Source organism: Alosa pseudoharengus, unplaced genomic scaffold (assembly GCF_046254945.1).
Source record: "Alosa pseudoharengus isolate Yale_2024_CS ecotype anadromous, Long Island Sound unplaced genomic scaffold, YU_APseudo_1.1 YU_APseudo_1.1_scf_1, whole genome shotgun sequence".
Classification (NCBI taxonomy): domain Eukaryota; kingdom Metazoa; phylum Chordata; class Actinopteri; order Clupeiformes; family Clupeidae; genus Alosa; species Alosa pseudoharengus.
This window is the reverse complement of record NW_027468564.1, coordinates 58,822,465-58,840,046: the sequence shown is the minus strand read 5'-3', so window position 1 is coordinate 58,840,046 and position 17,582 is coordinate 58,822,465. Positions and strand designations below refer to the sequence as shown.

General features: G+C 43.4%; 1 protein-coding gene across 2 annotated transcripts in view; it reads left to right on the top strand.

Moving 5' to 3' along the window:
* Positions 1-6,910, top strand: part of tpcn3 (two pore segment channel 3) — a 40,466-nt gene extending 33,556 nt beyond the window's left edge. For both annotated transcript variants that reach the window (XM_076295744.1, XM_076295753.1), the window contains exons 15-19: positions 465-684; positions 818-908; positions 1,007-1,120; positions 1,321-1,430; positions 6,097-6,910. In XM_076295744.1, coding sequence (XP_076151859.1) covers positions 465-684; positions 818-908; positions 1,007-1,120; positions 1,321-1,430; positions 6,097-6,215 — 654 coding nt within the window. In that variant the 3' untranslated portion in view covers positions 6,216-6,910. The remainder of the gene's footprint in view (positions 1-464; positions 685-817; positions 909-1,006; positions 1,121-1,320; positions 1,431-6,096) is intronic.
* Positions 6,911-17,582: the final 10,672 nt, after the last annotated feature.

The window sequence follows — 17,582 nt, the reverse complement described above, 5'->3', positions numbered from 1 at the left end:
ACGAAACTAAACAAAAAACAATCGGTTTTACCTAGCTCGAGTTGCTGCAGCTACAATGCTACGCTCTGGGGGCATGAACATAGGGGCGCATGGACATTGCTGGAATTCACCTTTACATGCAACAACTTGACTGCTCAACCACAGGACCCTGGTGGCAGGAAACAACATCAAGACTGCTTAACCACAGGACCCTGGTGGCAGGAAACAACATCAAGGCAGCAGTCATTTAATTTTATTTCATTTTCAAGCAGGTCTCTTCACAGTGGACTTCCATGTTCTAGTGTTAGTTAACATGTATGAGTGGTCAGCCGGCTATGAAAACATAGCTGGGATTACAACAAACTTGAGAATGGCCTCATTCGTTTGATGATGTCTTTAGCCACATTGGTTCTAGCAGTTACAGTAGTCGATATCACTTGCATTCAAAGTGACTAATCAAACCAATCATTTTGTGCTTCTCACAGGTGGTTTACTACATATTTGCCATGGTTGGTATGGAGTTGTTCAAGGGCAAAGTACGTTTTTTACCACCTGACTCCACAGACCCACAGAAGGAGTATTGTGGAAATCTCCTTCTGAAAGGGACAGCCTTTGCTAAGAACAATTACTGCAAGAATAATTTCAACAATGTTGTGTCTTCTTTCATTCTGCTACTGGAACTCACTGTAGTCAACCAGTGGCATGATATCCTTTCTGAACATTGTGTGTCTAGTAGAAATACCTTACTGAGTAGGTCCTGAAAGACCAGCACCATGTTTATATACCAAATACAAATACAGACAATGTGTGGCTGTTGCCTTCTTTAACACATTTTCACTATTGGCAAGTGGATTCACAGCTGTTACCCATGTTGCAGCACGAATCTATTTTGTGGTTTTCCACATTGTGGTTGTTATCATCATCATCAAGTAAGGAAAATGCCCAACATGGTGGTTGTGTCTGTCTCATTAATCTATTGAGAAGTAGCAAGCAATTTAATGTTTAATTGTTTTTTTTTTTTATTTAGCATTTTTGTGGCTTTTATTCTCGAAGCCTTTTTTGTTGAGTACACCGTGGATAAAAGTGTCTTACAGACGTCTTTAGAGGAGAAAATTGAAGAACTGGAGCTAAATGTTTCCTCGTGAGTGCCATACTAAACTACAGTACACCCAGTAAATAGTCCAGTCATCTTTGCTGTTATTTTCTCATGTAAATTAATAGTTGTCTTGAATGTTATAAATAATCATAGACAGTATTCAGATGATATGGAATAATCAGTTTTGTCAGACAGAGAGAGAAAGTTGGTATTCATGACATTTTCTGTTTGTCTACAATAAAAAGGGAAGCAGATGGTAACTTGGGGGACGCCATGGAAACAATTGATAATGACTTGGGATCCTCTCAGACACCAAAGGAAAGACCTTCACTCATGTTCAGAATTGCTTCAAAAAGTAAGTCATCCCAAGACCTTGCAAACACCCTGTATGATTGGCCTAACAGTTTTGTGTGGTTTTTTTATCATTGCCAGCTTGCACACAAAGTGCTTCAACACATCACTAGTACACATACAGTACAGCACATACTAGTAGTATATGCTCTCACATACTGGTAACCTATGTGTATTTTGATTTTCTCAAATGAATATCAAGCAGAACAGATGTCAGTAGTGCTTTGCGATTGTTGGGGGTCCAAGCAGGGAAGCTGCTGGATACCTATTTAGGCCATGAGCCTTTTTGGTTAAGAGTACCAACCGAGGGGAATAATTTGCATGGTGATTTTTGGTAAGGTACTGTATACAATTCTAGATTTACAAATATGTGATGGCATTACATTTTTTTTCTTTTCTGTTTTTAAGTTTCACTCTGTTTATGTCCTCATGGAGAAATACTATGGGTTCTAATCATAAACCACAATGTGCACTACAAACAAGTTTCAGTGCTGTGGCCACCATGCAGTGAGAACAAGGAGTAATACCAATATGTATGTGTGTATGCAGTGAAGCAGCAATGGAGCATAGAATTAGTTCCAGTCACTTGGCTGACTGCTTAACTGATCATCACTTGCTCTGCAATGATGGAGATTTTCGCAACCCATCTCCGCCTCATACCTCTGATTGATCAATCAAATGCCATTGATGCCTACTACACTGTTCTGCACCCTGTGGTGGGTTTATCTTAACTGCTCTCCCTGCCTTATACTTTCTATGTCTGCACATGGAAAGGCAGGGGGCTCCCAAAACAGAGCCATACCACTAAATGTAACTTAATACAAATAGTAATAAAACATTTTTGTAGTAGTGTAGAGCTTTCTAACATCTAGAGCAGTGGTTCTTAAACTCTTTGTCTGGCGACCCCCCAAAAAACATGGGCCAAGTCTTGCAACCCCCTTCTCTCAAACTAGCGAAATTTGGTTTCGAAATGTTGTGAGATGGGCATTGAAAGCACAGGCAGAAAATGTTTTCTCATAGGTAGTCTATATCAACACCAAAGGCATTATTAATGTCACTGTCACGGGTAAGCTTATGTACAGCATCTTCAAGCTCATCATTGCAAGAGGCGCAGGTAGATATTTGAGTTTGCGTTGACAGAGGAACATTATGGACACTGTAAATTGGAAGCCTACATCTAGGGCTACTGAATATTCCAGTTTTTAAAACAGGTTGGTCTAAAAGCCTTTAGAAAAAAGCGGAGCGCTTTTTAATTTAGAAGCCGGAGCGGCCTCTCTGGTCTGCTCCAATTTCGCTCCGAAAACTCCGCTCACACCACGAGTCTGAGTCATGCCTAAATACACTAGAATTCATGTCTTCCTAATAAAACCAAGACCGTTAAATTTCAATGATTGGTCATAAGTTGGTTGATGGGGATGGAGTTCGCTAAATATTTTAGAAAGGAAACTGCTAAGTCATACAAGTGTACTATTCCTACAAAACAACTAGTTACTAACAGTGTAGAGCATGTGGTGACACTGTTACAGTGAGTGAAGATTCATGTTGGAATCTAAGAAGACACATTTCGCGGAAACATGAGTGTGTGCTACGGAGAGCAAAGAAAAACGTGAGCCATTTAAATATGCTTCATATCAAGTAGAAGGCTAAAGTAAAACTTGGATGCTAAGCCTGTATTCTTTAGGCAATTAATTTAATTACAAAGTGTTTCATTCATCCCAGATCTCCCAAACAGAAACGCTGTTGCTAGAAGGTAGACATTAGATTTCACCATTGCGTCTGTTGTAGAAGATATTGACAGTGCAATAGCTTTAAAAAATGACCAGAAAACAATGTTAAGGTAATTGTAGAGAAGAAGGATGGTTCAGGTGTTCTTCCTACAGGATTCACCCCCTGTATCGGTTAAAACACGACCCATAATCACATCCCAATGGAGCAGAATCAGACTCACATACGTCAGTGTATTGATGTTGTCAAGCTTGTTCGTTGTTGCACTCTCGGTGTTTTAAAATAGGCCTAAAAGTTCTATGAGTGAAATAGCCTATATTGCCGTTACTCGAGTTCTTTGGGATTTAAGTTTTCAGTTTAAGGTGACAATTCAGCTTGTAGATTATTTCTCCTTCTTTTAAATTGGGAGCGAGCGTGGAGCGATTTCATTGGAGAGGGAGGATTTTTAATTGGAGCGAAATTGAGCGGAGCGACCTGAGGCGAATTTGAGCAGAGGAGCGGCCGTGTAAACAGCCACCTGAGCGCTCACTAGCTCTAATCCCGACCCCCAGTTTAAGAACCACTGATCTAGAGGAACACGATGGACGCTAACTTTAGTTGGTCGGCCTTGCTTTGGGATCAACCAAAGTTTGCATATAGGATTGTGTGCATAGTATTAAATTAGCAGAATGATTTAGGGCCCTAATTTGACGATCAGAAACGCAGTGCAAAGCGTATTCTCATCATGACGCAAAGCTTATTCCTATCTTACACTCAAATTTTTCGCCATACACTTCTCTTTTATTAAACAATGTGCACTGCTTGCTGTTAAAGGGAACAACAGATGTAATTATGACCGCCGCGCAGGGAAGCGGCGGTCATATAGGTCTAGTCAGATTTTATTTTTATTTTTATTTATTTTCTTTTTTTCTTTTTCGCATGTCCAAATTCCGTCAATGATTCCCGGGACACTGAAAGACCGGGGTAGACGAAACTTGGTGGGCATGTAACCCCATATGGATAGCATGGAACCATCGTTTTTCGTTTTGATCTGTAGCCCCCCCCGCTATACTGCACCCCCCGAAAGGAGGGTAGGGCAGAACACAGTTTTCTGTGAATATCTCGAGAACCGTAAGGTGTAGGAGGACCATTTTTTTTTTATGTTGATCTCAAGGGGCCATGTCAACCCATTCCATAACCACTCATTTCATGTATAGCGCCACCTAGTTAAACACAAAAAAGTAAAAATGAGGTGTTGTAATCGCAGGTATCTGTGACCTAACATAGTCAAAACTGCACGAAATTGGAAGTGTAGGATCATTATGACACCCTCTGAATGCACGCCAAGTTTCGTGGAATTCCGTTCATGGGGGGCCACACAATAAATTCATTTATGTTACTATACACCAACTGGCCTGTAGGTGGCCGGAGACAGTTTTCTGTGAATATCTCGAGAACCGTAGGGCCTAGGAGGTCCACCTTTTTTTTGTATGTTGGTCTTAAGGGGGCATGTCAACCCATCCCATTACCACTTATTTCATGTATAGCGCCACCTAGTTAAAAATTAAAAAGCAAAAAATTAGGTGTTTTCATCACAATATCTCTGGCTGACATGGTCAAAACTGCACGAAATTGAAAGTGTAGGATCATTATGACACCTTCCGAATGCATGCCAAGTTTTGTGAACTTTCGTTCATGGGGGGCCTTACAATAAAATAATTTATGTGTACATTTAGTGACCGTACACCAACAAGGATTCCCGGGACACTGAAAGACCGGGGTACACGAAACTTGGTGGGCATGTAACTCCACATGGATAGCATGGAACCGTTTCGTTTTTATCTGTAGCCCCCCCGCTGTACTGGACCCCCCGAAAGGAGGGTAGGGCAGACACAGTTTTCTGTGAATATCTTGAGAACCGTAGGGCCTAGGATGACCAATTTTTTCCGTATGTTTGCCTCCAGGGGTCATGTTAACCCATTCCATGTGCACACATGTGCATAAACAGATACACACGCACACACATACATTCACAGTAATCATACGTATGACACAGACTCACACAGTAGACATATGTACGCATGCATGCACATGCACAAACACACATACGCAGGCAAACACACAAGCACGCACACACACACACACATAAACATAAACGTGGGGTTGTATAAAATGAATTTTACATGTGAAATCTATGAACTAATCATGTTTTGGTACTTGTTGTCTAGCAGATACCAGTGAGAATTGAGTGTGGCTAATGCAATTTAGTGAGACAGTTAGAATCATATAGGCCTTTCAGCGTGATTTATTTTTGTGGAAAAAATGTGCTGGACTGGGCGGCGGTCATATTTTGTACCGCTCTGCGGTACATCTAGTTTTTATTGGTTTAAAGGATGTTGCGCCTAAAACACACCCATGACTGATTAAGAAACATAAGAACTGGCTTTTTGCGCCAAACGCCCAACGTTTGATAATAAAACCGCCCTGAATGTGGACTGGACAAACCCCTAAATGTATTTAAGCTATTCACCAGTGACCATGCATTTTAGATCACCAAAATAGGGCCCTTAGTCAGTTATTAAATTAGCTTCACATCATGTGCAATGGATTTGCCTGCTGGGCCTGAGCTGGTAAAAAAAAGAAAATCAATATCACCATGAAACTAACCCAGTAGAATATATCCTAAATGTATGGACAACAGGTAGGGATTTCACACCCGTCATAGCATAGGCCTACATTGTGCATACAGTACATTTAGTTATTTGGGTAGTGCTATATTCATATGGCATATTTAGTCTGTAAACTTAAATATTTCTCATATTTTTTGTGAAACATATGGAATATTCTGTTCAGAGTTGACACGGTTGACATTTTATTTAGTTGTTTTCTTTCCCCATGAGCTATTGTAATTGTTCCCTTATAAGTTATATGTTATTCTGCTTTAAAGTAGTGTCTTGTCCCCTTAGGATATAAAACAGTGGATGGCCTGTTGCAGAGGATGTTTGAAGCAGACCTTACTCTGGACGACATTGATGAACAGGATGAAAATCCAACCTTTGCAAATCCAGTCTTTGGCTCTGTATAACTAGTACTGAAAGGGAATGAACAAATGTGTCAGTTAAGCATTTATTTTTCCAAAAATACATTGTAAATGCATATTTTTGCACCATATATTTTTGAAAGAGACTACATTTCTTGAATGTACAGCATGTAAACCAAATGTCAACCACTATATACTAACATATGTCAACTGTTTGTGTTAATGATTTTTGTATTGGTTGTCAGCAGACAACTTTATAAAGCACAATGCCAAAACTTTCCATGTTATATTTTGAATAATGATAAACAGTCAACAGTGAACAGTGATAAATAATGGGCTTGAATGGGCTGCACCAGTAGTAGTCTTTGAATGTTGTTTCATTTTCCTTAAAGGAATTATCACTTGCACTTTATGCACTTTAGATCGATTTACGGATGATTGGGGGTGCATACGTTGAGTTGACATCAAAATCATGTAATTCGGATGTGTTTTGAGTTCGATTGTACCGTTTTCAGTCACAACTCGTAGCCTGGAAGTGAGCGGGGCATTTCAATTGCGCCGCTACAAAAAGCCAAACCGAAGTATCCCGAGGTCTTTATGTGGTCGAATAGAGAGTCCAGAATGAATTTCATCAAGCCAGTACCTTTCCGGAAATGTTGCCATCTTTGTTGCCATCTTTGCTGCCTCTTCAGGGGAAAGTCCGTAGGAGTCTTATTGCTGAGTGTGTTGTAACACGCTCTGGAAATTCACAATTTCGTCGCAGTTTAAAAAAAAAAAAAAAAACATAGTCCAGTCCATACAACTTCATTTCAATTTCGAAAGAAATACTGGACTATGTTTTTTTTTATAAAAAAAAAACGGCGACGAAATTGTGAATTTCCAGAGCCCGATTTTTGGCCAGCTCCTGCTCCTAGACCTTTTGAGATATTGCCACCGGTCCAACTCTGGAACGTCCGGCCGGAACCGGTGTAGTGCGGAAATTGAAAATGATGTCACCGACCCTTGTCATTCTTCCGCCATACTGGATTGAATAGAAAGCGAAACTAAAGTTTCACAGGTCACAAATTTGGTCCGAACTTCACGAAACTTGACGTACATGATCCTTGGACCAAGCCTCACACAAGTTACAGAAAGGATTTTTGATTTTCAGAAGCGTTTGCCCGTCACAGCCAAACGAAAATCGGCGGCGAAGCTCCGAAACAGGAAGTCGTCCATATCTCAGGAACACTGTCACATATCGATACCAAGTTTTGTATATGAACTGGGGACTCCAGTGTGAGGGTGCATAAGCTAAAAAAAAAAAGAAATATTCCAAAAGTTTCCATCATTTGGCAAACCACCTACAGGTATTTGGTAACTCTCACCATTCACCTTTGCACCATTCACCTTCTATCACAATGCCTTCCAAGTATGCTCAATGTCTCTGGGTAGCCACAATGTCTCCGGGGAACCTTGCCCAATCATGAAATCCTTGCTCTGCCCTGGGATAGTATGGACTTACGAACTGATATAGCAAGGAGAACAGTAGCTATATATAGCTTACATAATAGCGTTGTTTTCACATTGACGGTATTCAAATTAAAATTTTCATTATTGTTAAATATCATGATGGGAGAGTATTATAAAAAATGTTACAAGTATGCATCCATTATTTGCCAAGGTATGGTCATGCGTTTTGTAATGCCTTATGGAAACTCCTCATAGAACTTTTGGTTACCCAAAATGCATACTGACAATAAGTCTGCATTTTTGAGGTTTCTTGTAGACTATTTGGATTGTGTGTGTCAGGTTCTGATATAGAATGACTACACAAAATGGAAAATTACACAAAAGGCTCTATTTTTGCATTTTCTTTGTTGGCTTCATGCGTGTGTATAAGATGGACTATACATTTGCACAACTAATATTGGATAAAACAACATGAATATTTAATTCCTATGGATTCCTGTGAATATTTCAAGACCAGGAATGTAGTGGTAAAATAAGAGGTGGGTATGAATTCTGTGATCACAGTAAGGTATCAGATTTTTAGAAAAGGCATTCAGAACATGTTTGATGATTGTGCGGTTATTGTCAAATGTTTATAACAATACAAGTGGCATTAAGTGGTTCATAGAGTGTACATATTGTTATTGTGGATAATACAGTGTGATTTTTAAATGCTAACAGTTGTAATTGGTGAATAAACTTTTTTGAGAGGTGGATAAACTCTAATAAGAGGTGGAGAAACTATTTCTGAAATTTCAGTGGTGGGTAGCCTAAACTGCGTTTAGTCTGCTTGCGTTTAGCGGCCTCCACTAGCCTACATCCCTGTTCAAGACCCAAGGTTGCATCTAGCCTACTTATTGTTAAGTGTGGTAGTGTGTCCCTGCACAACCAGTAGTGACCTGGTGCGGCCGCTACGCTGTAAAAAGGGGGGGGGGGGGGCTTATTTTGGGTTTACCTGATTACATCCTGTTATTTAAGGGGAGTGGGAAGAGGCCGCTCGGTCCTAATCTACCTGTTCCGGAGGCAAGGGGTGTCAGGTTGGGAAAGCACAGCGTTTCTCCTCTTACTGTGAGCGGGCATTTGAGGTAGGCCAGATTTTAATTTGACGGAGTGCTTTTTGTTGCTGTCGCTGAACTATTGTGAAGCGCAGAGTTGGTAATTCTCACGTTATTATGACCGCCGCGCAGTGAAGCGGTTTTTTTTTCGCTTGCTCAAATTTCCGCCAAGGATTCCCGGGACACTGAAAGACCGGGGTACACGAAACTTGGTGGGCATGTAACCCCACATGGATAGCATGGAACCATCGTTTTTCGTTTTGATCTGTAGCCCCCCCGCTGGACTGGACCCCCCGAAAGGAGGGTAGGGCAGACAGTTTTCTGTGAATATCTCCAGAACCATAGGGTTTAGGAGGACCATTTTTTTTGTATGTTGATCTCAAGGGGCCATGTCAACCCATTCCATAACTACTCATTTCATGTATAGCGCCACCTAGTTAAAAATTAAAAAGCAAATAATTAGGTGTTTTCATCACAATATCTCTGGCTGACATGGTCAAAACTGCACGAAATTAAAAGTGTAGGATCATTATGACACCCTCCGAATGCATGCAAAGTTTTGTGTACTTTTGTTCATGGGGGGGCCTTACAATAAAATAATTTATGTGTACATTTAGTGACCGTACACCAACAAGGATTCCTGGGACACTGAAAGACCGGGGTACACAAAACTTGGTGGGCATGTAACCCCACATGGATAGCATGGAACCGTCGTTTTTCGTTTTGATCTGTAGCCCCCCCGCTGGACTGGACCCCCCGAAAGGAGGGTAGGGCAGACACAGTTCTCTGTGAATATCTTGAGAACTGTAGGGCCTAGGATGACCAATTTTTTCCGTTTGTTTGCCTCCAGGGGTCATGTTAACCCATTTCATGTGCACACATGCACAAACAGATACACACGCACACACATACATTCACAGTAATCATACATCACACACATAACATAAACATGTACATGCACACAATTCAAGAATTTCTCAGAATTATGAACAGGCAAGATGAAGGTGGGCTTGTATAAAATGAATTTTACATGTGAAATCTATGAACTAATCATGTTTTGGTACTTGTTGTCTAGCAGATACCAGTGAGAATTGAGTGTGGATAATGCAATTTAGTGAGACAGTTTATTTTTGTGGAAAAAATGTGCTGGACTGGGCGGCGGTCATATTTTGTACCGCTCTGCGGTACATCTAATTTAGTAAAGGGTGGATCCGGCAGCGGGGCCGACTTAACAGGGAAGACTGCTGGTTTCCTGGAAGAGCGGTATGTTTTCTTTGTTCTCATGACTGTTACATAATCACGTAACCATAGTGTGTGGGGTATTTACCTGGGCAGTAGAGGGATAATAATCTTGTCCATCATTTTGTGCTGGCTTTTATATTCCATGATGGGTAGATCTGCAGAATTAGTTGATTTATAACGAATGATAGGTTACTCATGGTAATGTGGAAAACATTTGTTTTCTTGCAGATCTATTGGGCCCGTGTATTTGTGCTGACCGCTGTTTGTTTTAGGCTTGTTTTGTTGCATCTGCTCAAGGGGTTTGGTGTAACTTTTCTAGCTGGCCAGCTATGTATGGGAAGATAAGAGGGATTCGCGGGCTGGCTGGTTAGTTTTGTTTGATGTCAAGCCCCGCCTTCCCGCAGGCTGCAGCGAGAGGCTCCTCGCTATGTATGAGAAGATAAGAGGGATTCGCGGGCTGGCTGGCTAGTTAAGATTTTCTTCTTTTTGTTTGTTTGTTTCTTTTTGTGGTGTTGTCTATGTCCACGTAACAGCCAGCCACTAATCAGCCCGAGGAAAGGGGGTGTTACAATTAGTAAGCTCTTCCTTCACTGCGTGCTGTGGGGTTTCCCGTGATGAATTGAAGTGTGTTGTGCGAGCGTTGTGCAATATCTTAGGACATACAATCACTAGTGTGACTACAATCACTTTATTGTGTTTGCTTATTATTAGTAGAGCTGTGGTGACTGTAATAGTGTTCTTTTGCTCTGTGGCTGAGTAACAGCAATAGCGGGCGGGCTGTGTTGTGGTTCATTAATGTTTGTTTTATATCGTCCATGTCTGCTATATCTTAATAAATTAAGAAAAATAAAAGTATTTATTTTTCTATGAGAGATACACTGATATTTACTCCGTTTGTCCGGAAAAATAGATTCTGTAATTACCAGAGCTCCTCTGTGCTCTAGGTTGAAACCCAGGGGTGGCGTAGTCTCTCTCACTCTCTCTCTTTACAGAGGGTGCGACAATTTGGCGTAGTCGGCAGGACGAAACTAATTTATCTGTTTTGTTGTGTTTTGTTTCTTTGATTATTGGTTTTGGGGACTATTGTATTGTGTATACCCTTGAGCAGCGTGTTTTTTTTTGTGTTAGTAGAAAATAAACAAACAGCGGTTTGTAGCTAAGAGTCAACCCTCCAGTGACTGGTATCCTCTTGGGCTTATCATGGATGAACAACTGCAGTCCCTTCAGGCAGAAGTGGAACGTTTGAGAAGGGAAAATGAGCGACTGTCTGGGGGGGGAGTGCTGGTGGGGACCCTCAGCCTCCACACAGGGAACAGGCATTTTATTTGCCCCGCGAGCGAAAATGTCCAAAATGTTCAGGTGCACGGGGGTCAGGCTGCCTTTTGTTTGAGGATTGGGTGGAGGAAGCGCAGACGTGCATTAGAACAAGAGGTATGTCTAGCCTGGATAAAGCTATGTTCCTGTATGACCATTTAGAGGGGGAGGCACGTCATGAAATTAAATACAGGCCACAGGCTACTAAAGAAGATCCTGATGAAATTATTAAGGTGTTATTGAAAGTGTATGGGTGTGCAAAATAAATAAAGCATAAAGATGTTTTTTGATAGGAAGCAAAGGGAAGGGGACTCCTTGTATGAGTTTTCCCATGCATTAATGGAGTTGATGGAGAAAGTTAAGTCATGTACCAACCACTCCATATCTAATCCTGATGTAGTGATTCGAGATAAATTCTGCGAAAATGTCAGGGACCCTATGCTTCGCAGGGAGTTAAAACGCCTGGTTAGGGGTGACGACCAACTTTCGCTTTTAGATATCCGGAGTGAAGCCACTCGATGGGTTGAAGAGGGCCATGTTCCATATGTGTTGTGCATGCATTACTTGAAAAGAACTAGCTCCAGTTATGTATGAACGGTGAAGGTAACAAACTCTTAAAAATGTGAAAAACGTGAACTTGAAGAAGTGAAAATTGAACAATATGAACTATGAAAATGGAAAAACTTGAAGCTACATCTATCAAGTGTGAACATGCTTAACAAAATATGGGAACAAAACATGGGAACTAAACGTGCATTACGAATATAATCAGTGGGAGCCCTGTGCTTGTTTCCCTGCAACAAGAAGGTTCCATCTGGGGGTGATGGAAGACAGTGACACCCTCAGTGTGTTTGAAATGTCCAGTCGATTGTGCAATTTGGTCTTAGTTGCAGTCATTGTAGAAAACCCGGCCTCGCATAGATACGTGGTGGGAAATGGTAGCAACGTTTTCAGCGCTTTTACGGCTATTTCGGGATATTCTGCTTTGGTTTTGATCTAAAAACCCGCCAGAGGTTTCCTCATACACACGCTTAAGACCACCATCATTTGCAATTTCGATCAACTGCTCTTCCTCCTGCGCTGACAAGTTAGGACTATTCGGGATATTGACAAATAGGTTGCGGACCCACTCATTGGTTTGCCGTGGATCTTTGGAGGATGGGAAGTAGCCTAAACCCCCAAAACCCCCACTACTGTTTGGAACATATCAAATACACCCCGTCCCCATTCGTTCAAGCTTGGCTTTAAATGCAGCGACTTTATCTGCCAGTTTAAAGACAGTCGTCATTCTCCCCTGGAGTGACAGGTTGAGGTCATTAAGCAACCCGAATATGCCACACAGGTAAGCGAGTTTTGACACCCAGTCCTCATCACTAAAATGTGCAGCTAACGGTGACTTTTTCTGTAAGAAATCTCTGCAGCGGCTCTCGAACACTCTGGCCAGTGACCTGCTAAAGATGCTTGTTTTTTGTTGCTCATTCTAGTAGTTTAGCTAACTACCGTTCGCCAAGAACTGAGTGAAGTGAGCTGACCTGAGGCTGCGCAGCGCTGAAGGCAATATGTAAAGTGTTGAAGGCAGACAGACATAAGAAAATAGACCTTGCAAAATGCAAACATGCATGCAATCAAACAACTGCATATAGGCCTATGCCATGTAAAAACGTGACATTATTGCGAATTAAATTGAGTTTAGTTTGCATGCATTTTTTTTTAAACTCATGTCGTAGGCTACGGCCCGGTTAGGAATGTCCCACTGCCCGGTGGTTGGGGACCGCTGCCTTAGTGGATGATGTCCCTGTACGACAGCCGTACCGTCGACTGCCCCCCTCACAATATGAAGTTGTGAAGGCCCACATTACAACTTAATAAGAGAAAGCTGTAGTCCTTATTCATCGCCCATTGTCCTTGTTACAAAGAAGTATGGGGGGATCAGGTTGTGTGTGGATTATAGGCAATTAAATGCCAAGACACGCAGACGCGCCTATCCCCTTCCTCGGATTGAAGAATCGCTAGACGCTCTAAGCGGGTCTCGCTGGTTTTCTACACTGGACTTGGCCAGTGGTTACAATCAAGTCCCAGTAACCGAGAAAGATAGAGCCAAGACTGCTTTCTGCACCCCTTTTGCCCTTTTCGAATTCAATCGCATGCCCTTTGGCATTTGTAATGCGCCAAGTACTTTTCAGCGCTTAATGGAGCGAATTTTTGGCGACCAGCGCCATCAGTCTGTATTACTGTATCTCGACGACGTGATTGTCTTTTCCTCCTCCGTGGGGCAGCACTTGGAACGCCTCGAGGAGGTCTTTTCCAGGCTTTCACAGCAACGGCTGAAGGTGAAACTGTCAAAGTACCATTTTTTTCAAATGAAGGTGAAATACCTGGGGCATGTGGTGTCGGCAGAAGGGGTAGCCACTGACCCTGATAAGCTAGAGGTTGTGCGGGAGTGGAGGCGTCCAAGTCATCTAGCGGAACTCCGTTCTTTTCTTGGATTCGCAAGTTATTACCGACGTTTTGTGCGAGGTTTTGCCAAGATGGCGGCCCCCTTGCACCATCTTGTTGCCCCATAAAGTGGACCTAGGAGGAAAGGGAAGACTCCACAGGTTCCACTTTCCTCAGCTTGGGATGAGGCCTGTGAGGAAGCGTTCCAGTCCCTGAAACATCACATGGTAACAGCCCCAGTCTTGGCCTATGCAGATTTCACGAGGCCATTTGTCCTGGAAGTCGACGCCAGCCATGGAGGGCTGGGCGCGGTGCTTTCTCAGGAGCAGGCAGGCAAGCTTAGACAAGTGGCCTTCGCCAGCCGGGGTTTGCGACCCACGGAAAGGAACATGGAAAACTATAGCTCCATGAAGTTAGAACTGTTGGCGGTGAAGTGGGCTGTGACAGATAAGTTTAGGGAGTATCTTCTGGGAAGCACTTTTACCATTTATACTGATAACAACCCATTAAGTCACCTCCAGACAGCCAAATTGGGTGCCATGGAGCAACGGTGGGCCTCTCAATTGGCTTCATTTAACTTTACCATCAAGTATCGGCCTGGGCGGAGTAACGGCAATGCGGATGCCTTATCTCGACAGTATCTCCATCGCTTTGTCCCTGGCACAGAAGTACCCCCATTGTTGGGTCAGCCCTTACCAACTGGGATGTCGTCCGAGATGGAGGTGCATTGCAATGAGGTGGAAGCATTTCCAAGGCGGTCCCCCACAGATCTAGCAACTCTGCAGACGTTGGACCCAACAATTGGGCCTATTCTGAAGTTCTGGCGGGACTGCAGGCAACCAGATGCTCAAGAGAGAGGAAAGCTCCCAGCCGAGAGTAAGGAACTCCTGCGCCACTGGGGAACACTTGTTGAGAAGGAGGGGGTTCTTCATCGCCAATCTCATCCAGCAGGGGGCGGGCGAGCAATCTTACAACTCGTTCTGCCCAGATGTTTGTGGTAGGAGGTCCTCCGAAGTGTCCACAAGGGTCATGGTCACCAAGGCATTGACCGGAAACTCCAGCTGGTACGTGACCGATGCTTTTGGCCAGGCATGACCAAGTATGTTGAACAGTGGTGCCGAAAGTGTGAACGGTGTATACTCAGCAAGGCGGTGCAACCTAAAGTGAGGGCATACCGAGGTGCACTGCTGGCTTCCCGACCGCACGAGTTACTGACTATGGACTTCACCGTGTTGGAACCCGCGAGCGATGGGCGGGAGAACGTACTCATCCTGACTGATGTGTTCTCAAAATACACTCAGAGGGCAGCCACGGTGGCACGAGCCCTGGTGCATCACTGGTTTCATCACTTTGGCCCACCCAGTCGCACACATTCAGACCAGGGCAGGATCTTTGAAAGCGCATTGATCCAGCGTCTCTGTTCCATTTATGACATTAAGAAAAGTAGAACAACGCCCTGCCATCCACAGGGAAACGGTCAATGCGAGCGGTTTAACCGCACCTTACATGACTTACTGCGAGCCTTGCCGCCAGCTGAGAAGAAACACTGGCCACGCCACCTTCCTCAGCTGACCTATGCTTATAACACCACAGTACACCAGACCACAGGCATGACCCGATATTATGTCATGTTTGGTTGTGAACCCAGGCTACCGGTAGATTTTTTGCTGGGTACTGGCTGGGAAGGGGGAGATGAAACCACTTCTGGCAATTGGGTCTGTGAGCACCAGGAAAGCTTGAAATTGGCGCATTCCCATGTGAGGCAACAGCTGGGAGTTAAAGCCAATAAGCGGAATCGGAAATATAATGAATCAGTTAACGATGGGGGTTTGACACAGGGTGAACTAGTGTTTGTGAGAAATCATCCCAAAGGGCGTAATAAAATTCAGGATCATTGGAACCTCCAGGTCTACAAAGTGGTCGGCACACCTTCCAACCAAGGCGCTGTGTACTCTATTGCTCCAGTGGGTGAAGATGGTCCTATCCAACAAATTCATCGCACTGAGCTGAGGAGAGTTTCAGCTGGGATGGAGTGTCCAGTGGAAGATGACCCTATGAGCGATGTAGTTTCTGGTGATGAAAATGTGTCCCCTGTGTCCTCGGAGGAAGATTCAGATGCTGAGCCTGCAGTTATTCTTCAAGAGGAACCGGCACAGGACCTGTGGCACCAGTCAGACCCTTCCCCAGAGGCCTCCTTGAACTTCTCAAGATGTGAGTCACCCTCTGATCCTGACTCTCCCTTCCCATACCAAGAGAGTGTAGAGGAGTGGGAGTCTACGGCTGATGCTGATGTTCAGCTGCGGCGATCGACCAGACTAACGGCAGGGCAACACACTAACCCCTATCGATTACCACAGTCTATAGCTACCACCTCTTGGGAGGGTGCTGTGGGAGGGGGTGAATTGTGGTAGTGTGTCCCTGCACAACCAGTAGTGACTTGGTGCGGCCGCTACGCTGTAAAAAGGGGGGGGGGGCTTATTTTGGGTTTACCTGATTACATCCTGTTATTTAAGGGGAGTGGGAAGAGGCCGCTCGGTCCTAATCTACCTGTTCCGGAGGCAAGGTGTGTCAGGTTGGGAAAGCACGGCGTTTCTCCTCTTACTGTGAGCGGGCGTTTGAGGTAGGCCAGATTTTAATTTGACGAATTGCTTTTTGTTGCTGTCGCTGAACTATTGTGCAGCGCAGAGTTGGTAATTCTCACGTTATTATGACTGCCGCGCAGCGAAGCGGCGGTCATATAGGTTTAGTCAGATTTTTTTTTTTTCTTTTTTTTTTTCGCATGCCCAAATTTCCGTCAAGGATTCCCGGGACACTGAAAGACCGGGGTACACGAAACTTGGTGGGCATGTAACCCCACATGGATAGCATGGAACCATCGTTTTTCGTTTTGATCTGTAGCCCCCCGCTGGACTGGACCCCCGAAAGGAGGGTAGGGCAGACACAGTTCTCTGTGAATATCGAACTGTAGGGCCTAGGATGACCAATTTTTTCCGTATGTTTGCCTCCAGGGGTCATGTTAACCCTTTTCATGTGCACAAACAGATACACACGCACACACATACATTCACAGTAATCATACGTATGACACATACTCACACAGTAGACATATGTACGCATGCATGCACAGGCACATACGCAGGCACACACACAAGCACGCACGCACACACACACACACACACACACACACATAACATAAACATGTACATGCACACATGCACACAATTCAAGAATTTCTCAGAATTATGAACAGGCAAGATGAAGGTGGGCTTGTATAAAATGAATTTTACATGTGAAATCTAATCATGGCTCGTTTTCCGTTTGAACACATTGTCATCAATATTAATGACCAATTTTTGTGAATGTGCATGGTTTATCGTTTCAAAACCAGAACTAATCATGTTTTGGTACTTGTTGTCTAGCAGATACCAGTGAGAATTGAGTGTGGATAATGCAATTTAGTGAGACAGTTAGAATCATATAGGCCTTTCAGCGTGATTTATTTTTGTGGAAAAAATGTGCTGGACTGGGCAGCGGTCATATTTTGTACCGCTCTGCGGTATATCTAGTTTAATAAAGGGTGGATCCGGCAGCGGGGCTGACTTAACAGGGAAGACTTGCTGGTTTCCTGGGAAAGCGGTATGTTTTCTTTGTTCTCATGACTGTTGTTACATAATCACGTAACCATAGTGTGTAGGGTATTTACCTGGGCAGTAGAGGGATAATAATCTTGTCCATCATTTTGTGCTGGCTTTTATATTCCATGATGGGTAGATCTGCAGAATTAGTTGATTTATAACGAATGATAGGTTACTCATGGTAATGTGGAAAACATTTGTTTTCTTGCAGATCTATTGGGCCCGTGTATTTGTGCTGACCG